This window comes from Emericellopsis atlantica, assembly GCF_019669845.1.
Source record: "Emericellopsis atlantica unplaced genomic scaffold F5Z01scaffold_24, whole genome shotgun sequence".
Taxonomy (NCBI): domain Eukaryota; kingdom Fungi; phylum Ascomycota; class Sordariomycetes; order Hypocreales; family Bionectriaceae; genus Emericellopsis; species Emericellopsis atlantica.
The window spans coordinates 113,057-137,129 of NW_025764726.1; the positions used below are offsets into that span (position 1 = coordinate 113,057).

General features: G+C 57.5%; 9 protein-coding genes across 9 annotated transcripts; 5 read left to right on the forward strand and 4 right to left on the reverse strand.

The window, feature by feature from the left end:
- Positions 1-227: 227 nt before the first annotated feature.
- On the forward strand, positions 228-5,333 carry F5Z01DRAFT_253577 (sulfite reductase beta subunit). The gene is made up of 3 exons (XM_046258522.1): positions 228-493; positions 565-5,087; positions 5,150-5,333. Exons 1-3 carry the CDS (start codon positions 403-405, stop codon positions 5,177-5,179), a joined length of 4,644 nt encoding a protein of 1,547 aa, XP_046115778.1. The 5' UTR covers positions 228-402; the 3' UTR covers positions 5,180-5,333.
- F5Z01DRAFT_662309 (class 2 chitin synthase) lies at positions 5,312-9,108 on the reverse strand. Its single transcript, XM_046263937.1, has 2 exons — positions 8,683-9,108; positions 5,312-8,415 (listed from the first exon to the last, which is right to left on the reverse strand). Exons 1-2 carry the CDS (start codon positions 8,853-8,855, stop codon positions 5,517-5,519), a joined length of 3,072 nt encoding a protein of 1,023 aa, XP_046115779.1. The 5' UTR covers positions 8,856-9,108; the 3' UTR covers positions 5,312-5,516.
- Positions 9,109-9,256: 148 nt separating this feature from the next.
- F5Z01DRAFT_691392 (pectin lyase fold/virulence factor) lies at positions 9,257-10,690 on the reverse strand (the record flags this gene model as incomplete). The annotated part of the gene is made up of 2 exons (XM_046266151.1): positions 9,257-10,579; positions 10,637-10,690. Coding segments are annotated over 2 exons (1,026 nt in total), but the record flags the coding sequence as incomplete, so codon positions are not given.
- A 2,607-nt stretch (positions 10,691-13,297) lies between these two features.
- On the forward strand, positions 13,298-15,271 carry F5Z01DRAFT_253754 (glycoside hydrolase family 32 protein). Its single transcript, XM_046258524.1, has 2 exons — positions 13,298-13,869; positions 13,930-15,271. The coding sequence occupies exons 1-2, from the start codon at positions 13,411-13,413 to the stop codon at positions 15,199-15,201; spliced, it is 1,731 nt and encodes a 576-aa protein (XP_046115781.1). The 5' UTR covers positions 13,298-13,410; the 3' UTR covers positions 15,202-15,271.
- Positions 15,272-15,340: 69 nt separating this feature from the next.
- Positions 15,341-15,931, reverse strand: F5Z01DRAFT_676437 (S-adenosyl-L-methionine-dependent methyltransferase; the record flags this gene model as incomplete). Its single annotated transcript, XM_046265255.1, has 1 exon — positions 15,341-15,931. One exon carries the CDS (start codon positions 15,929-15,931, stop codon positions 15,341-15,343), a length of 591 nt encoding a protein of 196 aa, XP_046115782.1.
- Positions 15,932-16,298: 367 nt separating this feature from the next.
- F5Z01DRAFT_253874 (peptidase M50B-like-domain-containing protein) lies at positions 16,299-17,572 on the forward strand. Its single transcript, XM_046258526.1, has one exon. It carries the CDS (start codon positions 16,625-16,627, stop codon positions 17,408-17,410), a length of 786 nt encoding a protein of 261 aa, XP_046115783.1. The 5' UTR covers positions 16,299-16,624; the 3' UTR covers positions 17,411-17,572.
- A 699-nt stretch (positions 17,573-18,271) lies between these two features.
- On the forward strand, positions 18,272-19,381 carry F5Z01DRAFT_253758 (xylanase precursor). Its single transcript, XM_046258525.1, has 2 exons — positions 18,272-18,706; positions 18,791-19,381. Exons 1-2 carry the CDS (start codon positions 18,438-18,440, stop codon positions 19,200-19,202), a joined length of 681 nt encoding a protein of 226 aa, XP_046115784.1. The 5' UTR covers positions 18,272-18,437; the 3' UTR covers positions 19,203-19,381.
- Positions 19,382-20,416: 1,035 nt separating this feature from the next.
- Positions 20,417-21,617, forward strand: F5Z01DRAFT_662320 (chitinase). Its single transcript, XM_046263938.1, has 2 exons — positions 20,417-20,865; positions 20,921-21,617. The coding sequence occupies exons 1-2, from the start codon at positions 20,726-20,728 to the stop codon at positions 21,609-21,611; spliced, it is 831 nt and encodes a 276-aa protein (XP_046115785.1). The 5' UTR covers positions 20,417-20,725; the 3' UTR covers positions 21,612-21,617.
- A 43-nt stretch (positions 21,618-21,660) lies between these two features.
- Positions 21,661-23,610, reverse strand: F5Z01DRAFT_253947 (uncharacterized protein). Its single transcript, XM_046258527.1, has 5 exons — positions 23,067-23,610; positions 22,908-23,012; positions 22,449-22,831; positions 22,325-22,389; positions 21,661-22,261 (listed from the first exon to the last, which is right to left on the reverse strand). Exons 1-5 carry the CDS (start codon positions 23,214-23,216, stop codon positions 21,789-21,791), a joined length of 1,176 nt encoding a protein of 391 aa, XP_046115786.1. The 5' UTR covers positions 23,217-23,610; the 3' UTR covers positions 21,661-21,788.
- Between the last annotated feature and the right edge of the window lie 463 nt (positions 23,611-24,073).

Below are 24,073 nucleotides of genomic sequence, written 5' to 3' on the forward strand. Positions count from 1 at the left end.
GACCATTGCCATTGGTAATGGAGGGGCAATTCCAGCTACGAGACATCGGCATTGCGTGTGGACGACCCTCAACGCCAGTCCAATGCCCCGATCACGCAATACCCTTTTTTTTGCGAACCCATTCTGCCCACGCGGGGAGCCATTTTTCCTCGCTGTACCGTGTGATGGCGACAGTCGTATTGTAATCGACTAGTGAATCCAACCAATCGACCTCGTCCCGTTGTCCCCAACTGTTCTCTACAAGCAGTACCTGGTCCTATTCTAGAGGGCCCCTCCTCCACTTTCGAAGTCCTGTCCAGTGGCCCTCGAAGCGAGTCAGAGGGAAGAGGACCCCCATTAATTGCTGTTACCTATACCCATTGCTCTTTTTAAAGATTTGGTCTCTCCCCTTCTTTTGCCATCATGGCTTTTCTCTTCCGGTCCAGCTCCGTCGACGAATCTGCAAAGATGGATGCTGCTTCAGCCCACCAGATCCGCACGCCTGAAGAGGCTGGTATGTCCTGAGCCCAAGCAACAAGGAGGAGGAGCGAGAAATAAGAAGGAGACTAACATTCGCCTCTGTAGTGTCCAGGATCGCCTATCTCGCGAGCGATGTCGTTGTATCAGTCCAGCCCTCGTTGGCCACCGACTCGCCCTTCTCATCACATCTGAAGCGCTACGCAGGCCGCAAGGACCAGAGCCTCGTGGCCCAGAACGCCTCCTCGGTACCGGAGATCATCTCCGTCCGCCAGAACAACGACCCTCTCCTCTCCGTCTTCTCGCCCATCCGCTCCGGCAAGCTCGTCTCCGTCACCACCAACTCGTCCATCCTCCTCCCCTCAGTTTCCCACCTCTACAAGCTCGCGCAGTACCCCGTGGTCCTCCACGTCTCGCTCGAGCCCAAGAACTTTGCCGACTACTCGGTGATCACATCCATCCGCAACACAGGATGGACCTTCCTGCAGTCAGAGACTCTGCAGGAGGCGCAAGACATGGCGCTGACGGCGCATGCTCTGGCTGTGCGCACGGGCAAGGGCGTCGTTCACTTTTTTGCACCAGAAACCTCTGCTGAAGACAAGGCAATTCCTGCAGAGAACACTACCGTTGTCCGCGACGTCCTGGACATTGATGCTGTAAGGAGGTTCCAGTCTGGCAGCATTCATGCTTCGGGAATTTACGCAGACGACGGCCATGTTGCCGTCTCATCCATCTACCCCGAGCCCGTCGTCGGGCAGTCACAGACTGAGAAGTCTGGTGGCCTCACCCCTGTCCCAGCTGAATCCAAGGCCACCTCGGCAATGACCTCAGTCAAGACCAGCCGCGCCAGCGAATCTGGCGACTCAGAGGCATCCGTGTCTGTTGCCACAACTGTTGAAACGGCGCCCCCCCAGATCACCTCCGCAGACATCTACGACGCGGCCACACGGATATGGGTCCAGTTGCAGGCTTCTGTGGGCAGGTCGTACAGCGCGTTCGAGTATACTGGCCCCGCGGATGCCACGAACGCTCTCTTCATCTTTGGCTCTGACGTCGGCTCGTTCGCCGCGGTGCTGGACAATGCCAAGAACGAGGACATCTTCGCCAAGGCCGCCGTCATCACTCCGCGTCTCTACAGGCCCTGGATCGGATCCAAGCTGGTGAATGCTATTCCCAAGTCTATCAAGAGGATAGCCGTCTTGGAGCAGATCCACCGCAAGACTACCAAGTGGGGGCCCCTCCTGATCGATGTCTTGACCTCGGTCAAGAGCGGCCCCGGCGGCGTCGAGCACATTGTTGGATACCAGCTAGGCTACGTTGACCCTCAGGTCATCACGCAAGCCCTTCGCGGCATCTTCCAGAACCTCACGTCCGAGAAGCCGATCCAAAACCTCGAGGTTGGCGTGCGTGACGCGCCTACGCAGGAAATCCAGGATGCGAACCAGGCGCCCAAGCTCGAGACAGCTTACAACAAGATTCTTGACCAGCTGTTTGGTAACAGGAGATATGTTGCCAACGCTCTGAGGTCTGAGCACGCTGGCATCTCCGCCAACGTGGCGGCCAGCCCTGAGTTTGGCTTTGGTTCATTGCTCGCCCGCAAGCAACTACGCAACCGCTTCATCTCCGAGGCCAAGGCAGCCGCTAGCAGCAAGGAATTCACGACCGACGGCCCCAAGAACTTCCTCGCTCGCTGGGCGATGAACGCCGAGGACCCAGCCAAGGCTGGCGAGATCGCAGACGATGTCATTGCCCGCCTTGAAACCGATGGCTCTCCGTTGGCTCAGAAGCTGCTCAGAAACAAGGGTCTCTTCCGCAAGGAGTCCCTGTGGCTGACCGGCTCAGACGCCTGGGCATACGACCTCGGTAACTCTGGCGTGCACCACGTCTTGGCTTCTGGCGAAAATGTCAACATGCTGATCATTGACTCGACCCCGTACTCCGAGAAGGCTGCCGCCGACGCCGAGAGGAGGAAGAAGGACATTGGTCTGTACGCCATGAACTTTGGCAACGCCTACGTGGCCTCGACTGCCGTGTACAGCTCATACACCCAGGTTCTCCAGGCCCTTCTCGAGGCCGACAAGTTCGACGGTCCTTCGGTTGTTCTGGCGTATCTGCCATACTTTGGTGAGGGCGACTCGCCTTTGACCGTGCTGCAGGAGACCAAGAAGGCCGTCGATGCCGGCTACTGGCCCCTATACCGCTGGAACCCCGACAACGAGAAGAAGGGTGAGCCCAACTTCTCGCTCGACTCGGAGCTGATCAAGCAGGAGCTGAAGAATTTCCTCAAGAGGGACAACCAGCTCACTCAGCTGATGCAGAAGGAACCCAAGTTCGCCTCGAGCCTGGCCCAGGATTTCGGTACCGAGGTTCGCGCGCAGCAGAAGCGCAAGGCCAAGGACGCCTACAACCAGCTCCTGGAGGGTCTGCTCGGTGCGCCGCTCACTATCCTCTATGCCTCCGACAACGGCAACGCTGCGTCTCTGGCCAAGCGCCTAGGCAACCGTGGCCGCGCACGTGGCCTCAAGACAACTGTCATGGCCATGGAAGACTACCCCGTGGAAGACCTGTCTTCCGAGGAGAACATTGTCTTCCTGACGTCTGTGGCTGGTCAGGGTGAGTTCCCTCAGAACGGCCTTGCATTCTGGGATGCCATCAAGGACTCGACCGACCTGGACCTGGCCTCGGTCAGCTTCTCCGTCTTTGGCCTGGGCGATAGCCACTACTGGCCCCGCAAAGAGGACAAAATTTACTACAACAAGCCTGGCAAGGACCTGTTCCGCCTGTTGACCAACCTCGGCGGCAAGGTCCTCGCCGACATTGGCCTCGGTGATGACCAGGACCCCGACGCCTACCACACCGCCTACAACGAGTGGGAGCCCAAGATCTGGGCTGCCCTCGGCGTGGACAAGGTCGAGGGTCTTCCTGAGGAGCCTCCCCCAATCACCAACGAGGACATTAAGCTCGCGTCCAACTACCTCCGCGGAACAATTGTGGAGGGTCTCAACGACCCCAGCACCGGTGCCATCTCGGCTGCCGACCAGCAGCTCACCAAGTTCCACGGCACGTACATGCAGGATGACCGTGACGTGCGTGACGAGCGCAAGGCCCAGGGTCTCGAGCCAGCCTACTCCTTCATGATCCGCTGCCGTCTGCCCGGTGGTGTCGCCACGCCCAAGCAGTGGGTGCAGATGGACGACATCTCCAACGAGCTCGGCAACGAGACGATGAAATTGACCACCCGCCAGACCTTCCAGTTCCACGGCGTGGTCAAGGGCAAGCTCAAGCCCGCCATGCAGGCCATCAACCGCTCGCTCATGACGACGATTGCGGCCTGCGGCGACGTCAACCGCAACGTCATGTGCAGCTCGCTGCCCACCCAGTCGTCGTACCACCGCGAGGTGTACGCGGTCTCGGCCAAGATCAGCGACCACCTGCTGCCCTCGACCAACGCGTACCACGAGATCTGGCTGACGGACGACGACAACAAGAAGACGCAGGTGGCCGGCGAGGCCGTGCAGGACTTTGAGCCGCTCTACGGCCCCACGTACCTCCCGCGCAAGTTCAAGATCACCATTGCCATCCCGCCGCACAACGACACGGACGTGTACGCCCACGACATTGGTCTCATTGCCATCAAGGGCGCCGACGGCCACCTCGAGGGCTTCAACATCCTCGCGGGCGGCGGCATGGGCGCCACCCACAACAACAAGAAGACGTACCCCCAGACGGGCCGCATGTTTGGGTACTGCGCCGCCGAGGACGCCCACATTGCGTGCGAGAAGATTATGCTCGTGCAGCGCGACCACGGCGACCGCAAGAACCGCAAGCACGCGCGTCTCAAGTACACGATTGACGACATGACGGTGGACGTGTTCCGGGCCAAGGTCGAGGACCTCTGGGGCAAGAAGTTTGCGCCCGCCAAGCCCTTCAAGTTTGAGAGCAACGTCGACACGTTTGGGTGGCAGAAGGACGAGAACGGCCTGAACCACTTCACCTTCTTCATCGAGAACGGCCGCATCGAGGACACGCCCGAGTTCCAGATGAAGACGGGCCTGCGCGAGATCGCCAAGGTGCTCAAGGGCGAGTTCCGCCTGACGGGCAACCAGCACCTCATCATGTCCAACGTGGCGGACGAGGACCTGCCGGCCCTCCAGGCGCTCATGAAGCAGTACAAGCTGGACAATGTGCAGTTCTCGGGCCTGCGCCTGAGCTCGTCCGCCTGCGTCGCCTTCCCCACCTGCGGCCTGGCCATGGCCGAGTCGGAGCGCTACCTGCCCGTGCTCATCGGCAAGCTCGAGGACTGCCTCGAGGCCAACGGCCTGCGCCAGGACTCCATCGTCATGCGCATGACGGGCTGCCCCAACGGCTGCGCCCGCCCCTGGCTCGCCGAGGTCGCCTTTGTCGGCAAGGCCTACGGCGCCTACAACATGTACCTCGGCGGCGGCTACCACGGCCAGCGCCTCAACAAGCTGTACCGCTCCAGCATCAAGGAGGATGAGATCCTCGAGATTATGAAGCCCCTGCTCAAGAGGTACGCGCTCGAGCGCGAGGAGGGCGAGCGGTTCGGTGACTTCTGCGTCCGAACGGGCGTCATCAAGGCGACGACGGATGGCACCAACTTCCACGAGGGTGTAAGTTCCACCTCTTTTTCTCTTCCCTTGCAAAGAATTATGATGCTAACACGATGACACAGGTCGCCGAGGAAGAGTCCGACGAAGAATAAAACAGGGGAAGAAGGGGGTTATGCATATCTAGAAGAATATCCATGATGAATCTTGGCTATACAGGGCAGGCAGGCGTACCGGGAACAGCAGCAGTATTTGTTACAGTACTTGAATCATGCGAAAAAGAAATCTCACAATTTTGAACGAACGACACGTAGCTTTATGTGACAAATATCTGAACATTGCGTGGTATCGTGCTAGATCTAACCTTTGGGTGCTAATAATCCTAGCTAATTTCATCTCGTACAAAATTCATTACCTGAACAACTAAACCCCTAAACGCCTATGCCAGGAAATGCAAACAAAACATCGTGAGGACATAAACCAAAAGAAGCATCAGCTCTTCAGACTGCTCCCCACGCTACTCACAGCGCCGCTCAGCTTTTCGCTCACACCGCCCATCCACCTGGGCACCTTGAGACTGATCCGCACGCGTCCCTCGACCACAATGTTGACAACGTTGATGATGGCAAACGTCGTGCTACCGATGGCACGGAACAGCGCCAGACCCGCGACGGACCAGAGTATGAAGCGGAGGTAGTAGTTCTCGCCGATTCCCTCGTGCCCGTATGCCTCGCTCACACCCATGGCCAGCATGCCGTTGGCGATCATCCAGATGAGAACCATGTATGTACGCACACTCTTGTAGTAGTCCTCCTGCATCTGCGACTCGCTCGGGCCGGGAACAGGGACGCCGAGACGATCGCGCAGGTTGCGCAGGGCCTCATCGTATCCAGAGTCAATGTCCAGCTGCTCACTCGGCATCTCCAGCTCCACAGTCTGTCCCTTGCCAATGGCGCCACCGAGATCGGTCTTCATGACGTTGTCACCCTTGGTGCCCCACGTGACGTCGTGCGTGTTGCAGAACGCGTATACCTGGAGCGTGCAGATATAACTGGGCAGGAGCAAAAAGTACTGCCCCGACGACGTGATCAGGTGCCACGGCTCGAGGTAGATCAGCGACATGACAATGTACAGACCGAGCGTGGAGCATATGGACACGATGACGTTGGTGACAATGTTGCTCCCGAGTGTCAGCTCGGCCTCCTTGCCGTCTTGCGGTGTGAGCTGGTTGATGACGATCCAGATGATGGCAAAGGTCGTGTACACCATGATGATGGCATAGATGATCATACTGGCAAAGTAGAGCTTGTGCGCTCCTTGCGGCCTGTTGCCGAGCGACAGGATAAATTGAGAGCAGATGAGCAGGGTGCAGGTAAACTTGAGGATGATGAAGATAATCTGACCGATACCATGGCCGAACGGATCGACTTTCTTGTCGGTCAGACCACCGGCAACAAAGTAGAAGATGAGGTAGAAGTTGGCGAGAGAGAAGTAGGTGAACAAAAGCTGGATGGCCTGATAGACACACTCGACGTGGAGAAGAACCTTGCGGGCAATGGTGTGATCCGTCGACCAGATCTGGCGGACCTGGACGAGCGAGAACACAGCGGCAAAGAAGGCACCGTTCAGCCAGCGACGACGCTGCGAGATGAACTCGGGAACCGTATCAGGGACATCGGTCTCTCCCTTGCAGTTCTTGACGTACTTGAGCACCCATCGCTCGCTCCGCTTCGTCACCAGCTCCCAACAGAGGATGCGATCTTCGGCGAGGTACATGTTTGCCGTGAACACATCAGCGTGCTGCCCGTGCAACGTCTCACCCTTGAAGTATTGACTGAGCGGACCATGTCCCGTCTCATCATTCTGCAGCGCGTGGTAGCGGTACGCACTCAGCGCACCAGGCAGGACAGTGATATACCCAAAGACGGACTCGAGGGGTTTGTCTAAGATGTTGGACATTTTGTACTCGAAATTCTGCGACGCGACGAGCGGGTTGAGCAAGTTTGCGCCCATTTTGCCTTTCATGGCCTTAATCTCACCACAAGCGCCAGCGACATTCGAGTCCGTGTCGAAGGCCTTCCAGAGGTGGTATAGGGAGTTGCCGGTGGGCCTGGTACCGACATCCAACAGGATACACACGTTAGGGTTGAGGGCTTTCCCAAAGGCGTTGAAGAACCAACGATGCGAGTTGAGCTTGCGCGAGTTCTTCTCCTTGAGACAGAAGATCATCTGACAGGGCACAATGCCCTTCTCGGCGCCCTTGAACTTGAGGTCCGCGTCGAGCGACACCTGCGTGGTGTACTCGTAGACGTGCGCCTGGACAGCGCGGTTGTTGACAAAGTTCTTGGCGATGCCGTCCTGATAGACGCCCATGGCAGCTAGGGCATCGAGAGTACGGGGGTGAATCTTCTCGCGACCGTCCGAGATGATACACACGACAATCTTCTGCCAGCCCGTCTCACCCCAGGTGCGAGACTTGTTGCGTGAGCAAAAGTGTGAAATGTTCTTCATGACGGCGTGCATGGTGCGGGTGAAGCCAATCTCGTCCTCGTTGTACATGGTGATGCAGATGAAGAGCTCCGTCTCGCGAGCTGTGCGGCCAATGCTCTGTCGCAGCTTGTAGCCCTTTTCGACAAAGTCGTCTGGGTCGCAGGTGACGGCTGTGTAGCGCATGTGTGTAAACTCAACCTCGTCGCGTCGCGGCAAGAAACTGTACAGAATGGTCGGGATCTTGCACTCGAGGACCAGCTCACCGTTGATGAGCTCGACTTCCTTTCTCGACATGATGGGCGCGCGGACACCGCGACGTTCCTGCGCGCCATCTGGGGCGCTGTCGTACTGACCAAACTTGTCGTACACCTCTGGCATCTCGCTCAGCGTCTCCTGGTCGCTAGACAGGTACGAGGCGCGATCACCAGGAAGAGTGCCTGGCAAGGGGCGAGATCGACCAAGGTCCGAGTGGTCGGGCCCAAAGACGTCGTCGTTGTCGGTCAAGGGGATAGAAACGGTGGCCACGTCATCGTCGTCTGCAAAGGTCTGCTGGCTGCCTCGCGCGCCTTGCGTGTTGTTGCTGAACAGGGGCGCAGGAGGTAGCGGTCGTCGAGGGCTGCCTCCATAACGCGATGATGGTGTACCAGGTCGAGGGCTGCCGTTCAGATCGGCTGGCTCGTAGGAGAGGTTTGTGGCTGGTGGTCGCGAGTAGTCGGAGACTCTGCTGGATGGTGTCCAGGGACGCTGTGGTGAGCCGCCCAAGTTGTCGCGGCCGGCAAAGGGGACGTATGTTGAGTCGGGAGGAGGCATGGTTGGGATCTGGCCAAAGTCCGAGTTGGTTCTGCTGTGTGAGGAGATGGCGCTGGGCTCATATCGTCTGCCTGATCGTCCGGATCTAACTCTTTGACGCGGGCCATGTAAGCGCTCATTCTTTCTCATGGTGGTGAGGCGCGGGCTTGGGCCCTCTGGGATGATGGGAAGGTCTGGTGGGCGAGCGCCTCTCTTTTGGTGGCTGCTATCCTTCTGCAACTTTGCAGAGCTGGTGTTGCTGTTACGTAGTGAGGTGGTTCTTGCAGGTACACACGGAGTTGTTGTCGAGATGATGGGAGGGACAAGTGCCTGTGTGTTTGTGTATGTGTATGTGTGGGAGGGCTGAGAAGAGACATACGATCGGGTGTCCTCGCTAAAGGCACTGAGCCCAGACTCGCCGTCTATCGAAGTCAGGAGCCTGACTGCTGCAGCATTATGGCCAGTAGGCGTGTATTCATCGTCCTCGCGGTACGATGGTAGGCTGCCCGAGTACTCTGGCGGACGGGTGGGCGTGCTTGGTCGACGATCCATGGTAGTCGACTGGAATGCTGCTGGCGAGACAGCTGCTGCGACAGGTGGGCGCTGTCAAGGAGGGTTCTACTCCGTTGTTTGTTGTGTGTGGATGTGATACTGGTCAAGGAATGTTGTTCAAACAGTGCTGATGGTCAATGTTGAGGTCAATGGCGACAATGCGATCACGTAGAAAACCGCGTAGGAAATGGCTTTCGCGAGAGGTGATGGTGATAAGAGCTGACGGCTCGATGCGAGTGGTGGGGCGCGCCGCTGGATATGTGTCGACTCGGACTGATGGCTTGGGGCGGGAATCCGCTTGGAGGGACGGGGAGACAAAAACAAAGCATCGTCGCCACGGCAACGGCTTGCGGTGCAGGTACCCGCACCACCATCACGGAGACAGACCTTCAACATCTCCTAGACTCCTACGCATTTTCATTACCCATGCATGGCACAACGCCATTGCTGACGCGCGTATTGCTCGCCAAGATGATAAATCGCTCTGCACTGCCTGGCGCGCTGGCACAGAGGGCGACTAGAGCCGCTTCTTTGGCTGGCCTTCCTCATTTAACGGCACCTCGTCTCGCCAACATGCTTCAAATCTACGACCTAATTATTTCACTGACAAACGCGTAGCGCCATGGCACGATGCTGAACAGCCATGGCAGAAATTGTAGCATTCGCGAGACCCAGTCTCGTCGACTCGCCCACTAGCATATATACATGCAAGAAGAACCGCACCCTCACCCAAGCTCCCATCCACCCGTCCATTACAACACACCGGCACCGGCACCCGTGCGCAGCAGGTCGCAGATGCAGTCGGCAGGGTCGGAGACGTACTCGTACGGCACGTCGAGGCTGCCCTCCTGGGTAATATCCGTGTTGCTGTCGTTGAAGATGTTGTCGCGCTCGACAGCGAACCCAGGGTCGTTGGCGTCCAGATCCGTCACGATGGCGCGGCGGACGCTGTTAAAGGCCGTGTTCTCGACCAGCACCTGCGCATTCTCGCGCGAGTTGATGCCCGACGCGGGAATGTTCTCGTAGCAGGACGAGTAGATGTGCGCGGTGCCGAAGCGGACGCTGGGGCAGCGCGAGTTGATGTTGTTCCAGTAGTTGTGGTGGTAGGTGACGTGGAGGGTGCCGCTGTCCTGGTCGCCGTTGGAGGCGGAGTGGCCGATGAGCGAGGCCTTCCAGTGGTCCTCGAAGCGGCACCACGAGACGGTGACAAAGTCCGAGGCGCGCTTCATGTCGAGCAGGCCGTCGTAAAAGTCCTTGTCGCCCGTGATGCCCGCGCTGCTCAGCGAGCAGTGGTCGACCCAGATGTACGTCGACGACTCAATGTCGATCAGGTCCGCGCCCTCGGGCGGGTTGTGCAGCTCGAGGTTGCGCACAATCACATTGGTCACGTCGACCATGCGGAAGCCCGTGTCGACAAAGCCAGCGTTGCCCACGCCGATGAGCGAGGTGTCGCTGCCCACGTGGAGGGAGCCGCAGCCAGTGATGGTGCCCTCGACGTTGATCACGCCGCCGGCCTTGAGCGCAGACTCGAGCTCGGAGCACGAGGTCACGGTGGTGCCCGAGCCAGAGCCACCGCCGGTGGTGCCGTCACCGTAGCCGACGAGCTCGTCGACAGCAGCAGCGCCGCACTCGTTGCTGGCGGCAGAGGTGGACGCGGGCGCAGACGTCGCGTTGGACTCGGCAGGGCTCGCAGAGGGCTCGGGGGTGTCTTCCTCAGCATCCTCCTCGGTATTCTCGGTATCCTCCTCGACGTCCTCCTCGCAGTCCTCGTCCTCGGGAACCGGAGCTGGAGCAGGGTCAGAGTCGCCGCCGTTGCCTGCGCTGGCCAAGCATTGCGAGTACCACTCGTTCTGTTCGACACAGTCGTAGCCCGAGATGCAGCTGGTGTCACCGGTCCAGCTCCTGCCGCCACACTGCTGATAAGCGCCCGACTGAGCCAAGACGGTCGAAGCGGCGAACGCGAGGATCGCGCCCGCGATCTTGGAGTTCATCATGGTTGGGCGAGTGAGTGAGTGAGTGATTGGATGAATGAATGTACGGGTGATAGTACGTGTCAGTGGGCGAAAGGTACCACTAAGAACGAAAGACGGAAGAGAAAACGAAAGTGAATGGATGGGCCTGCCTGAGGTGCTCTGGAACGAAACGTCTTCTCAAAGTTGGGCCAAGGCAGGGTCCTGCTCGTACTTGTACTCACGGCTCTCGAGCAGCCAGACAGGGCTGGCCCCCACGATGCTCAATAAACATGCGGCGTTTGACAACGCTTGGCGAATCGGCTCCATGACATAGAAGACCCGAGCTGACTGATTAATCGAATTCGCGTTTGCGCCCAGTCAAGAGGGTGGCATGGGTGACGTTTCAGGCTTCTGGCGTTGGGAACGGGCTGCATACACTCGAAGACGAAGCGTCACGCATGTGGCGAGTTATAGTATGTCGAAAATGTCTTTGCCAGTGTAATAATAGTCCCTGCTCGCAATGCTCGGGATAAGCTTATCGAGTCACTGTCCATGCTTATTAGAAAGAGGATACGCGGCGACCTTACCGCGGGTACTGTCTTCCTCCAAGTACATGTTCCACACGCATATGTACGCATTATGCCAAGCAAGATCGGAACGTCACCGGTGTTCGAAACAGTTTCTCAGTTCTCTCTCCTGAGTCTCCTCTGCTCGACTTTGACATGCGCCGATTGTTGGGTGCAAGGATCCGCGACTCGAGAAGCACGGGCCCGTTTCCCCTTGAAACGCTCCCGCTGTCACTTGTCAGTTATCGGTGGTCCGTATGGTCATTTACCTATTTATCTTAAATTCTTAATTACTCTATCGGGTCCAAAATCTTAATAAATGATCAATTATGATACAAAGTCCGGCGGCTCCGGCTCTTGCCCTAACCCCGAAAGTCCGAGAATTGATATCGCGACCGATTTGCAGGGATGGCGACGGAATCATGAATCACATTCACGACGACGCCAAAGTCTGGTTCATGGCCAAGACAAGAGCAGGCAGGCAACTTGAATCAATCAATCTACGACACACATTCACACAAGGCGTATACAAAGAACCTGGAGCATCAAGGCATCCAAGACTCCAAATGCCGTACAAAATTGCCCACTTTCGGAGATGAAAGGGCGCACATATCCACGACGCACAGCAGCGTTTCAACCGAAAGTTCGGGACAATGATACCACGAGGTTCGCATCGGCGAGCTCGCTTGATTCCGGATCTGCGAGGTTGTGACACTTTACCCTTTAAGACACTTAGCAAAGTATGTAACCCCTATGGAGATCTAAACGACCACTAATCTTCCTCTTAATTGTGCGGTTTTGCGTGAGACTGGTATTGACAGAAAATAGAGAAGCACGGAACGGTATAGTTAGATACCTGGTCAACAGCACGCGGTGACAAAACAGGACTGACATCTCCTTTGGGGACATGGAGCGAGAGTCCGAGATGCATCCCACAGGAATATTCACTTAAGAAAAGTCAATTATATCCTAATTGCATGCAAAGTGGAATGGCTCTCGCTCACGGAAAAACCATAAAGGTGATACGTGTGACGCAGAGGGTGGACAAGGGGAGGAAAAAGATGGCCAGGGAAGTTTGGTGTAAAGGCAATATCGTCCGCACTTCTAGATACGTGGTTGCGAAGCGGGAGATTGCATGTTTGGTTGTAAAAGAGACTCTTGCTTTGATCCGTTACTCTATTAATCATACCTTACTCTGAAGTCTCCCAAGTCCCGAGAAAGGTCACGACTCAGTTCACTGCATCTTTGCCAAGGTACCGTTATGCATAGTCTGGTTCCACGTTCTCGACCATTTGATATCCAGCTGACTTCCCATGGAACGGCAGATGTGGAAGCAATTATTATAAGGTACCAGACGAAAGCTGAATGCAACGTCGTCAATTGAGGTCAGAAAAGGAACATGCTCCTGTCGGTCCTGTCGACGCGAAATGGCTACCCTAGATAGGTACTCAACATGAAGATGGGCGACGCCTCGTCTAGCTTGCCCGAATCCTCTCCCCTCTCCGTCCCTAGCTTTCTTGCATCATCACAAAAGCCACCGCTTCCCCGCTCTCTCAACCTTCCTCCCGTCTCCATCCATATGGCATCCAGACTCAGTCAGTCGCCTGCATTGCCGAGGTGCCCATGCGTCATCACTTCCCGGCCAGACATTGGGCTTCTCTGCGGGCCGAGCAGTTTGCGTGAAGCTTAATCCACCCGTGCGTCCATATGTGTCTACCGAACTTGAACTGCCAACCAAAGGACGAGATTGACGGTGCTCGTGGCTTTTCCCCACCGTGGCACAGATCGACGGTTTGTCACTCGAGGACATCCGCGTCTTCTCCCCACCACACCAACTCTGTTACTAGACTACTCCAGATCTCCAACATGTTTCGGTCCGACAACAAACGTCACCGTATATGCCCCAGCCCACGGGGTGGCCCACGGCGTCTACATAAGAGGATGGGCTCTTCTTGTTCTGCGAGGGACATGTTCTGCTACCGCAAGTGCTCAACTTAGCCCACAGAGTGAAGGGAAAGCAACCCAAGGACCCTCGCCATGCGCTCACCTCTCGTCGCGACGACGCTGTCACTCACAGCCTTGACGACGGCCCAGAACACCACCAGTGCCGCCTCGGCCTCGCCGTCCAGCACAGCGAGCTATGTGAACCCAGACGTGCCCACCGGTGTGCCAATCGTGGGCGATTATGACGGTCAGTATCGTCCTCAGGTGCACTTCTCCCCGCCAGAGCACTTTATGAACGACCCGAATGGCATGTTTCTGGACGACAACGGGACCTGGCATCTGTATTACCAGTACAACCCCACCGGGCTTGTTGCCGGAAATCAGCACTGGGGCCATGCCACGTCGAAAGATCTGTACCATTGGGAGAACCAACCCATTGCCCTCTTCCCGCCCGCCAACGACACCTTTGTCTTCTCGGGCAGCGCGGTGACTGACCCAAACAACACCTCTGGCTTCTTCCCCAACCAGACGAATGGCGTCGTGGCCATCTATGTACGTGTCCCGTGCGTCCTCAGCAGGCGTGGGCCACTCTAGCTAACACACACGAAACAGACTCTGGCCCAATACTTCCCCACGGAACCAGGTCCCCAGACACAGGCCATTGCCTACTCGCTCGATGGCGGCTACAGCTTCATTCCGTACGAGGGGAACCCCGTCATCCCCAGCGAGTCCTCGCAGTTCCGCGACCCCAAGGTGATCTGGTACGAGGACCACTGGGTCATGTCCGTCGCCTATCCGCACGACTTTGCCATTGGCATCTTCACCTCCCCCGACCTGAAGGAATGGACCGCGACGAGCAACTTTACGCACCACGGCCTCCTCGGCCTCCAGTACGAGTGCCCGAACATGGTCCGGATGCCGTACATGGACGAGGACGGCGAGCGCCAGGATGACATGTGGCTCATGTACATCAGCATCAACCCCGGCGCACCAGTCGGCGGGTCCATCGGGCAGTACTTTCCCGGCACATTCAACGGCACCCACTTTGAGGCCGTCGATGCTGTCGCCCGCATCGCCGACTTTGGCAAGGACAACTACGCGGGTCAGTTCTTCTACGGCCTCCCCGAAGATGAGCTCCCCGTGTCCATTGCCTGGGCTTCGAATTGGCAGTACACCAACCTGGTCCCCACGGCAAATGAGGGCTGGCGCAGCGCCATGAGCCTGCCTAGGAGGAACTACCTCACCAAGACCGAGCGTATTGGCTGGAAGCTCATCTCGGAGCCGTACGACCTGTCACCGGTCATCGGGCGGGCGCTCGCCGCCAACGAGACAATGGGCAACGGGTCGACGACGGTGGACTTTTCCCAGGTCGACTCGAACGCGGTGTACTGGGAGGCCAACGTGACCGGCATTCCCGACTCGGGCATCCCGGCCTCGGCAACGCTCAACTTCACCTTCCTCAGCCCGCAGTCGGGCGAGTTTGTGCGAGGGGGCTACTACTTTGGCGGCGACAATCCGTTCTTCGTCGATCGGGGTGGCGCAAACGGCTTTGACAATGTCTTCTTCACGGACAAGTTCTCGACCAACAGCCTGATCACGGGCGACACTTGGTCCATGAGCGGCGTCATGGATCGCTCCATGCTCGAGGTGTTTGTAAACGGGGGCGTGGACAGTGCGTCAAACACATTCTTTACGACGCAGCCCCTGACGTATCTGATTGTGTCGGCGGGTGATCTGGTCGAGGGTATGGAGGTGAGCGTACGGGTCCATGCGCTGGAGAGTGCATGGGCGTCGATGGCGGATGAGGATGATGGTCTTGTATACGGCAACCAGACGTCGAGTATAGGACAGGAGAAGATGCGACGGTTCCTGGGCGCATTCTGATGTGTATATAGTAGCGTCGTCCCTGGTCGAGGCGGTGATGCAGGATGCCTATTTATTGATGATGATCGTTTCCGACCGACTGTATCATGTTGTTCCACCTGGTCCACTCGCCCAATACGCCTTCAGCATGAGCGCCTGGCTATCGCGCCCGAAGACGATAGCAGTAGTGGAAAATATCCGGATCATTCTCACTGCGCTTCTGCGTCGGGACATGCGCCACCGTCTGCACATCCAGGGGCAAGTCTGGGAGGTCGAAGCGATGGGCGGAGAAGCTCAGCGAAATCCACACGCCGCCCTCCGCCAAACACAATGCCACGCTCTGCGCCATGCGCCGGACGGCATCGTCCCCGCCGCAGGCGATGGCGTCCACTGTGCTCTTGTCGACGACGAGGTCGTACCTTTCCCTCGGCTGGAGGTTTGTAGCGTCCGCCACGTCGTAAGTCATCTTGACGTCCCCAAAGGCTTCCTTCTCGAGGGCCTTGCCTCGCTCAGCGGCGAGGGGCTCGTAGTCAATGTTGGTTACGTTCAGGATGCCCCGTGCGCGGAAGTGGTTCTGCAGCGCGCTCGTCCCGGAGCCAATGTGCAGGATGCGCGCGTCGGGGCCCAGGTGGGGTGGTAGGTGTGGTGTGATGATGGACATGAAGTCGTGTGAGGAGAGGAGCCACTCGAAGGATGTCTCTGAGGTGAAGCGGTCATGCCAGTAGGACTGTTTCTCAAAGTCGGCGGCCATTGTGCCTGCTGGGGTGGTACTGTGGTAGTAGATACGCAGCACACGGATCGAATGGATCACAAGGAGTGTCTGGGCTCTGGACTCTGGAGAGCGAGGTATTTGTACGGGATCACGAGAATACGTGCTTGATATCAGAGCAACGCCAAAGTTTTTTCTCGCTGATTTTGTGGGCAGCATGGTGCTAGGATGTCGGTTGTTTTCTTGGCCTCGAATTCTAGTGGTGCTGATCTCGACACCAGCTGGTGTGCATGACTCGTGTGGCAGGTGTCAAAGTCCTGGTGTGGCGGTGCGATCTGATGGGGCGGTGTGATTGGCGGACAGGATCTGGCTGTTCTATTTCAAGATGAGCATGACATCTGATTGGCCATGCTGGCGCACGTCTCCCAACACGTCAGCGGGCCAAGCCACGCCTCAGTCAACAGCCTTTAACAGCCAGCCTCATCCCTCGACTGTCTCACGAGCCGCTGCTCAAACACCACACACGTTTTATTTTCCTTCGCTGTCCTTCATTCCTCTCGCTTGCTCCTGTCTCGGCGCGCATCGGTGCTGGAATTCACTCGCTTTGACGACTGTCGTTCTCTGGTCCTCGTCAAGTCACATCTCCTGGCCCTCGCTCAACACAGCTGAGGTTACGCGTACACGCACGTACACCAGCATCCATCATATCAAATCAATCACACATCAGCACCCAGGATGGCACCAACGCTCGATTCAGGCGAGCTCGCGCCTGCACTGGCGACGCGCGATCTGCAGAACCCGACACACACACAACAAGTCACGCTGGGCGTCATCGCGGCCTACGTCGTCGGCATCGCGATCCTCTGGAACGTCCCCTACCTGCGCATGGTGCTCTGGCCGTTCAAGATGCTCGTCATCGCCTTTCACGAGTTTGGCCACGCCAGCACGGCCATCCTCACCGGCGGCAAGGTCAAGAGCATCAGCCTGGACCCCAACGAGGGCGGCGTGACGCACCTGTCCGGCGGCATCAGCGCTATCACCCTGCCCGCCGGCTACCTGGGCAGCTCCATCATCGGCGCCGTGCTGACCCTGTGCGGCTTCAACATCAACGCCTCCAAGATTGTCAGCATCGCCCTGGGCGTCTGCTTCCTGCTCACCCTGTGGTGGGGCAAGAAGGACTGGCTAACCATCCTGACCATTCTGCTCGCCGTCGCCCTGCTCGTCGGCTGCTGGTTCATCAACCACGCCGAGGCGCTCCGCTTCGTCGTCCTCTTCATCGGCGTCATGTCCTCCCTCTACTCCGTCTGGGACATTTGCGACGATCTCATCCTGCGCAAGGTCAACTCGTCGGACGCGAGTGTCTTTGCCAAGCGGTACGGTGGCTCGTCGCGGTGCTGGGGACTGATTTGGTCCCTGATTTCCGTCATGTTCATGGCGGCGGGGATCGTGGTCGGCCTCGCGGCCTTTTCGCAGAGCTTCGAGCAGCAGAAGGAGGATGCTCAGCACTTTATCCCCACATGAACTGAAGCAGGAAGAACGGAGGCGTTAATCGGGTGTGTTTGAGCATCTGGGACAGACTTGAATTTGGATTTCTTTTGGGAGTTTGGGGTGGGGATGGCAACACAATACGAAGACGACGACGACGACCTAGTTCTGGATACCCAATGCAACTGACTCTGTATAATTGTCCCAAGCCTGCCAAGCTTCGGACTACGCCTCAGCGCGAACAAATGCCGTGGGGAATCGTCTCTTCTGGCCCTGCTGCAGGACTGAATGCCGCAAGGAGTGTCAGCCCAGAGTAATTTACCCGGTGATGGGCTCAAGATGCCATGCCGGATGGCGTTGCTTGCCCTATCGCAACAGAGCATGACCACAATAAGGTTGGATCGGCGCTGGGCCGCCTGAGAAGTGAGCACCCTTCGCCCGCCTCCTCGGCTGAAGAGACGGTTGCCAATCGCGGAGGTGCATTTGATGCTATATGAACTGCCGGGTGGAATATGGGGTTCCCCACTCGACCTCGGCAGCGATTTGCATTGAGCCTGAATGATTCAAGTGCCACATGCAGGTGCTTGCTTGCATGCGTGTGCGCTGGCTGGGGAAGGACATGGGGAGGGCAGATGGGATCTCTCCGAGATGCACGAGAGTTGATCGTCCAGCAGCAATGGACCGCGTCTTTCCTGCTTCCGTGACGGTTTGGTCCTTGGATCAGCACCATCACGGACCCCTGGAGGTGTCGGCTGGCCGGCTAAATGCGCGGACACTTCATCTTCGCGAGGATGGAGACGCCTTCACCAGATCGCCCCCGTCTTTGTCTCATGTTTCGCACAAGGACGAATGGAAACCATCATGCCGCCCCGGTCGGGCGCATTGACTTGGCATACGCACCTCGGACGACGGGCTTCCGCTGTTTCCTGAAACAGATGTGGAAACCCGACAAACGAAACAGTATATAATCACGGTCGAATCTGGCCGAGCAGATCCCTCCCTCGCTCTGTGCAGATCAGCTCCCCAAGCCCGCAGATCAGATCAGATCAGACAGACAATCATCATGGTTCGCTTCACCTCCCTCATCGTCGCCGCTCTGACGGCCACGGGCGTCTTGTCCGCCCCGGCCCCCGAGACGGACAGCCTCGAGGTCCGCCAGCAGAGCGTCTCGCCCGGCCAGGGCTACCACAACGGCTTCTTCTACAGTTGGTGGACCGACTACGGCGCCCCGGCCACCTACCAGAACCTGGACGGCGGCAAGTACAGCATCAGCTGGTCGTCGGGCGGCAACCTGGTCGGCGGAAAGGGCTGGAACCCAGGCCTGCGCGCGAGGTAAGCACAGTCACCAGTGCGGGACGCAGACACTGCTTCCGGACAAGCCAAGGTACCCAAGAGACATGGACTAACACGCACCAGGGCCATTGGCTACTCGGGCACCTACCAGCCCAACGGCAACTCCTACCTCGCCGTCTACGGCTGGATGCGCAACCCCCTCGTCGAGTACTACATTGTCGAGAACTTTGGCACCTACGACCCCAGCACGGGCGCGACCATCCACGGCGAGGTGACCTGCGACGGGTCCACCTACAAGATCGCCTCGACGTGGCGCTACAACGCGCCCAGCATCGACGGCAACCGCGACTTTCAGCAGTACTGGTCCATCCGCACCAGCAAGAGGACCGGCGGCACCGTCAACACGGGCTGCCACTTTGACGCCTGGGAGAGGGCGGGTCTGCCCTCCGGTCAGCACGACTACCAGATTGTCGCCACCGAGGGCTACTACAGCAGCGGCTACTCGGAGATCACCGTCAGCGATGTTGGCAAGTAAGGTGACCTAAGCGGCTGCCCGTCTTGTGTCGGGTCGGGTGGGAGAAAAACAGCTAGCAAGCTTGGACGTATGAGCATAGGGCGAGGAAGGGGTCTGATATCAGCTACGTCAATTCATCACCCGATACGATGGACATTCAGATTCTCCACGTGACATTTGTCTGCTAAGCTACGTATATGTCAACCGGTCCCCGGTGGTTGGGCGAGGTAACGTTACCTACCGGGATAGGCAAGTAGAGTGCCGTCATGCTCCGGGCCGTGTCGACGACGGAAATGTAGATACAATCGTGGCTATCTTCTGTCAATGTACGTGTAATATCGGCAAGTGATCGTCTTGCAGGCTGTTACATTATTTCGCAGGCTTGGATCCTCGCCCGCATAATGTGACGATGGGAACATGAAGCAACTCAAATTTATGTAGCTATCACAACAAGACCTCGTCCATTTGTGGAAGATGGCATGTGCCAGTGGACTCTGATGCAGCCATCTCGGCTGATCGCCCTGGTATAATTGCCAAAGCAGGAAGCTGGGCAGCTCGCTGTTTGGCGGATACAACGACGACCCCTGGAGAGCCTCATGCTACTGGCGTCCATGGCGGAATATTCAACACGTTGCAGCGCGTGGGTATACGGCAAGAGATTGGCGACTATTTGAACGATTCCTGATGACAATTTGGCCAGTCAATCGCGGAAGTGTAGCAGTGTTCCGGACAAGCGACGTCGACGGCTCGAGCAAGATGTCAGTGTCTCGCTCTGCGACGTATGGCTCATGTCAAGATAGCACGGTATGTGTCTATATGGCAATGCAAGAGAGGGGACTGCCGATCTCTCCTTGAAGCGAACATGTCCCTAGGGATCGTCACTGAGGATCATCCTTGAGGATCAGGCAGCTTCCGAGCCTACTAACCCCACACTCCCATGCCACGTTGAGGACTGGAGGTTCTCCTGAAACCACAATCAGCTAGGAGGCAGTAGATTACACTGTTCAGATCAGACCAGGTCTTCCCATACAGCTATGCAGTATCAACGTAGCATAAGGTCCATGAGATCGAATAGCATTCCCTTTAATGTCCTCAACGTGACATGGCGCCAGCTCGAAGCCATGACCTTGAAGCTCCTGTGTCTGACGCTGCAGGAAGTTGCAGAGTCTTGAAAGCAATATAAATGCACAGTCTCTCCCATGATACTGATACCAGATCCAGAAGAGCCAGACTACCAGCAACACTTTCCTCCCTAAATCAGAACCAACAATGGCACCAACAGCCTCTCTGCTGACCCTCCTTGGCGCGTTTGTGGCTCTTCCTACAGCTCTCGCGGGCTTTAATCCAAGTTCCCAAAGCAATGTAGCCGTCTACTGGGGTGAGAACCACCACAAACCTGTCCCAATCCACGACACTGACAACACGTAAAGGCCAGAACTCTTTCGGACAGGGCAGCGGCCCCTTTGTCCAGGAGCGTCTTTCCTACTACTGCGAAAGTAAGAGCTTGACCTACTTGCAAATTGGAGACACATCACTGACGGGCCATGTCAGACCCTGATATCGACATTATCCCCATTGCGTTCCTCAACGGCCTCGCGCCACCGCTGGTCAACTTTGCCAACGCAGGCGACAATTGCACCACATTCCCAGAGGGCCCTTCCCTCCTCGACTGTCCTCAGATCGAGTAAGTCTCCGATCTCTCCCCACTTACATGTACTCACTCGAACTCCCCCCAAAAGAGAGGACATCAAGACGTGCCAAGCCAAAGGCAAGACCATCGTCCTCTCCATGGGCGGCGCCACCTACTCTGGTGGTGGCTTCCAAAGCGCCGATGCAGCTGTCGACGCCGCCCGTACCCTCTGGGCCACATTCGGACCCGAGCAGCCAGGTTCCAACGCGCTCCGCCCCTTTGGCTCGGCCGTGATCGACGGCTTCGACTACGACTTTGAGTCAGCAACGTCCAACATGGTCTCCTTTGGCCAGGAGCTGCGTCGCCTCATGGAAGACGCCACCGCGAGCGGCGACAAGCGCTTCTACATCACCGCCGCGCCCCAGTGCCCGTACCCAGACCAGGCCAATGGCGAAGCCCTGGCCGGCGGCGTCTCGTTTGACTTTATTATGATCCAGTTCTACAACAACTACTGCGGTGTCCAGTCGTTCGTCCCCGGCGCCGCGCAGCAGTACAACTTCAACATGGAGACGTGGGACGCGTGGGCGGCGTCGACCAGCTTGAACCCGGACGTCAAGATCCTGCTCGGCATCCCGGCCAACACGGGCGCGGGAGCGGGCTACACCGAGGGCGAGGCGCTGGCGAGCGTGATCCAGTACTCGAAGCAGTACGCGAGCTTTGGGGGCGTCATGATGTGGGATATGTCGCAGCTGTATGCGAACGAGGGATTCTTGGGTGAGGTCGTGAACGCCCTGGGTTGAGCTGGGTAACGTGCGTATATCTTCTCGAACATATTGGCCCGTATATGACTTTGAATGTGATGAGACTTTGAATTCAAGTATAATAAGTAAAACCAAAGCGGGCATGCACGGTCCCGTATACGTATGTATGTATGTTGCTCGCTGAAAAATCATCAAAAAGTACGCTAAAGTCAAGAATTACGAGGCACGGCTGGACGAGACGGTGACACTCTGCACCTGCACAATATTCTTGTGCCTCCAGTCCGCATCCCACGCCGGTGCCGTGTCGTGTGCGAGTCCCTCCTCGCTGCCGTGGTGTGATCGTCCCTGCGCCTCCCAAGGGGCGATCCGTCCATCTTGGTGGCGGCTGCCAAACACGCCTCGCTCCATGTTCTCGTCGGAGGAGTTGTTGTCGTTGCTGTCCCCTCTCTCGATGGCGGTCAGGCTGAACGGATCCGTCCGCATCCCCTTGCTCTTGCGGGATGCCTGGCCACCAATGGTGCCCGACGGTAGACGACCGCTCGAGTCGCGGAGCTCGGTCGGACCGGGTGTCGAGAGGCCGAAGCAGTAGCCTACGTTTCGGAGCAGAGGGCGGAGGGTGGCTAAACTGCCGGCTGTGATGGCGAGGCCTTGCTCGGTGCAGGACCAGATGGCGATGTCCACGGTGGCCCCTAAAGGTCTGTCAGCAACGTGTTCGCGGGACATTGGCCAGAGAGGAGGAAACTTAGACGCACATAGAAAGTCGGGATCCTTAAACTTCATGACGTATGGAAAGCGCACGACAACAGCGGCACTCGCACTAGAAGATATCTCTGTCAGCAACCCAGAGCCCAATGAACACTCGCCTAGATCACTTACACGCAGGCCATGGCCATGATGGGCACCAGGGCAAGCTTGCTGCGCTTGTTGATGTTCAGCGTCCAGATGATGACCATGGGCAGGATGGCAAAGGTAAAGTCGCATATGACGCTGCACGCGCTGTACAGGTAGGTGAGGGCGATGATGACGTCCATGCTGACGCATGAGCCGCTCTGGTCCTTGTTCCAGAAGTAGGCAATGGGCGTGCACTGGAACATGGTGACAAAGAAAAAGACCATGCCGGTGAGGACGGTGATGACCATGACGCCGTAGATGATCCACACGTCGGTGCGGCGGATGGTGATGCGGAGCAGGAAGTAGCCGATGGAGATCTTGGAGGCGATCATGGTGAGGCAGTACCAGATGTAGCAGAACCACCAATACTGTGCGTGGCTGTCAGTGATATGTCCGGGGGAAAGTAGCCGTGAAGTGCCCCCCCGGAGCCCGCCTGTCACTCACCTTCATTGCGGTTTTGATGTCTTCATCTGCCAGGTCGACGCGATGCCGGCCAGTGCCATGCTCGACGCCGACCAGAGCACAGGTGACAAAGAGGATAAATGTGGCCTGGTAGGTTCTGTCAGTTTGTCTGGCACGCGACCCTCCCTAGGTTCGTCTTACCAGAGCAAATATCATGCACCAGTCGTCGAAGCCAAAGCTCTTGACCAAGTAGACGCGCGTGTAGCAGCGCAGGACAGTGGCCACGATTGCCGCTGTCACCAGTGTGTAGCAGACAGCCTGCAGCTCTGGTCCACGGTTCGGGATGCCCATCGTGGCGGGCTTGTTGTTGAGCACGCCTACCGGACAGTATCTTGCTCACCTGTCCGAGGAGGTGAGACGGGAGTTGAGGTTGGATATGTTGCTGGAGTTTGGCAGGACAAGCAAGGGCGTCGGTATCCTGGGTCTAATAACACTGGATACACTTGCTTGTTGACCTGGAACCCGGAGAGAAGGGGACCCGTGGGTTCATGTCAGACTAGGGGGCCGGGAATACACTGTCTGGACTCTGATATGTCCGATAGAGGCCGAGTCCAGCTCCAGCATCGGCCTCATTAAGTAACCTTGGAAAAATGCGACCCCGTCCGTCCCACCCAGAGATCTTCACCTGTCGGGCATTATCAATCTCATAATCAAGTACACAGGGACCAGGACCTGGGCCTGGCCTCGGCTCTAGGCCACGAGGGCCCACAGCACCTGGAACGCCATCCCAATGAGTATTATGAGTTTGTTGAAAATGTGGAGAGCCAATGCCGCTGGTCAGGGTCAGTCTCTGCCGTCCCGTCCGTAGCGTCGAGTTTACGGTGCTGGTCTTGCACCACAAAGAGGCCCGGCATTTGGGGCTCGATTGGGGATGCTGACCGAGCGGACGGTTCCCCTGAGAACTGTAACTTGGACACGTGCGGCGTGCGGCGTGGCAAGAAACTGAACTCTGCTGGGCTGGGGATCATGATCTGGTTTGTCAATTCGTCTGCGCCTTTGAGCCTTGATTGGGGGTCGACGTGATATGATCGGTTCTAAAGGGGCATGTCCATTGACCCGATGCCAGACCTGATCACTCGATGTCCCCTGGGCCCTGCCAGAGCCAAGAATGCGCCGCACTGCGAACACGTCGATGGAAAATGAGCCGT

What these genes read in the sequence shown, in the direction of transcription:
- F5Z01DRAFT_253577 (XM_046258522.1), top strand. Translation starts at nt 403, where the DNA reads ATGGCTTTTCTCTTCCGGTCCAGCTCCGTCGACGAATCTGCAAAGATG. An exon ending in CCGCACGCCTGAAGAGGCTG is followed by an intron (nt 494 to 564) that starts GTATGTCCTGAG and finishes TCGCCTCTGTAG; the next exon opens with TGTCCAGGATCGCCTATCTC. An exon ending in GCACCAACTTCCACGAGGGT is followed by an intron (nt 5,088 to 5,149) that starts GTAAGTTCCACC and finishes ACGATGACACAG; the next exon opens with GTCGCCGAGGAAGAGTCCGA.
- F5Z01DRAFT_662309 (XM_046263937.1), bottom strand. Translation starts at nt 8,855, where the DNA reads ATGGATCGTCGACCAAGCACGCCCACCCGTCCGCCAGAGTACTCGGGC. An exon ending in TTTAGCGAGGACACCCGATC is followed by an intron (nt 8,416 to 8,682) that starts GTATGTCTCTTC and finishes CCCGCGTCAAAG; the next exon opens with AGTTAGATCCGGACGATCAG.
- F5Z01DRAFT_253754 (XM_046258524.1), top strand. Translation starts at nt 13,411, where the DNA reads ATGCGCTCACCTCTCGTCGCGACGACGCTGTCACTCACAGCCTTGACG. An exon ending in ATGGCGTCGTGGCCATCTAT is followed by an intron (nt 13,870 to 13,929) that starts GTACGTGTCCCG and finishes CACACGAAACAG; the next exon opens with ACTCTGGCCCAATACTTCCC.
- F5Z01DRAFT_253874 (XM_046258526.1), top strand. Translation starts at nt 16,625, where the DNA reads ATGGCACCAACGCTCGATTCAGGCGAGCTCGCGCCTGCACTGGCGACG.
- F5Z01DRAFT_253758 (XM_046258525.1), top strand. Translation starts at nt 18,438, where the DNA reads ATGGTTCGCTTCACCTCCCTCATCGTCGCCGCTCTGACGGCCACGGGC. An exon ending in AACCCAGGCCTGCGCGCGAG is followed by an intron (nt 18,707 to 18,790) that starts GTAAGCACAGTC and finishes AACACGCACCAG; the next exon opens with GGCCATTGGCTACTCGGGCA.
- F5Z01DRAFT_662320 (XM_046263938.1), top strand. Translation starts at nt 20,726, where the DNA reads ATGTCAGACCCTGATATCGACATTATCCCCATTGCGTTCCTCAACGGC. An exon ending in CTCGACTGTCCTCAGATCGA is followed by an intron (nt 20,866 to 20,920) that starts GTAAGTCTCCGA and finishes TCCCCCCAAAAG; the next exon opens with AGAGGACATCAAGACGTGCC.
- F5Z01DRAFT_253947 (XM_046258527.1), bottom strand. Translation starts at nt 23,216, where the DNA reads ATGGGCATCCCGAACCGTGGACCAGAGCTGCAGGCTGTCTGCTACACA. An exon ending in ATCATGGCCATGGCCTGCGT is followed by an intron (nt 22,390 to 22,448) that starts GTAAGTGATCTA and finishes GATATCTTCTAG; the next exon opens with TGCGAGTGCCGCTGTTGTCG. An exon ending in TAAGGATCCCGACTTTCTAT is followed by an intron (nt 22,262 to 22,324) that starts GTGCGTCTAAGT and finishes ACAGACCTTTAG; the next exon opens with GGGCCACCGTGGACATCGCC.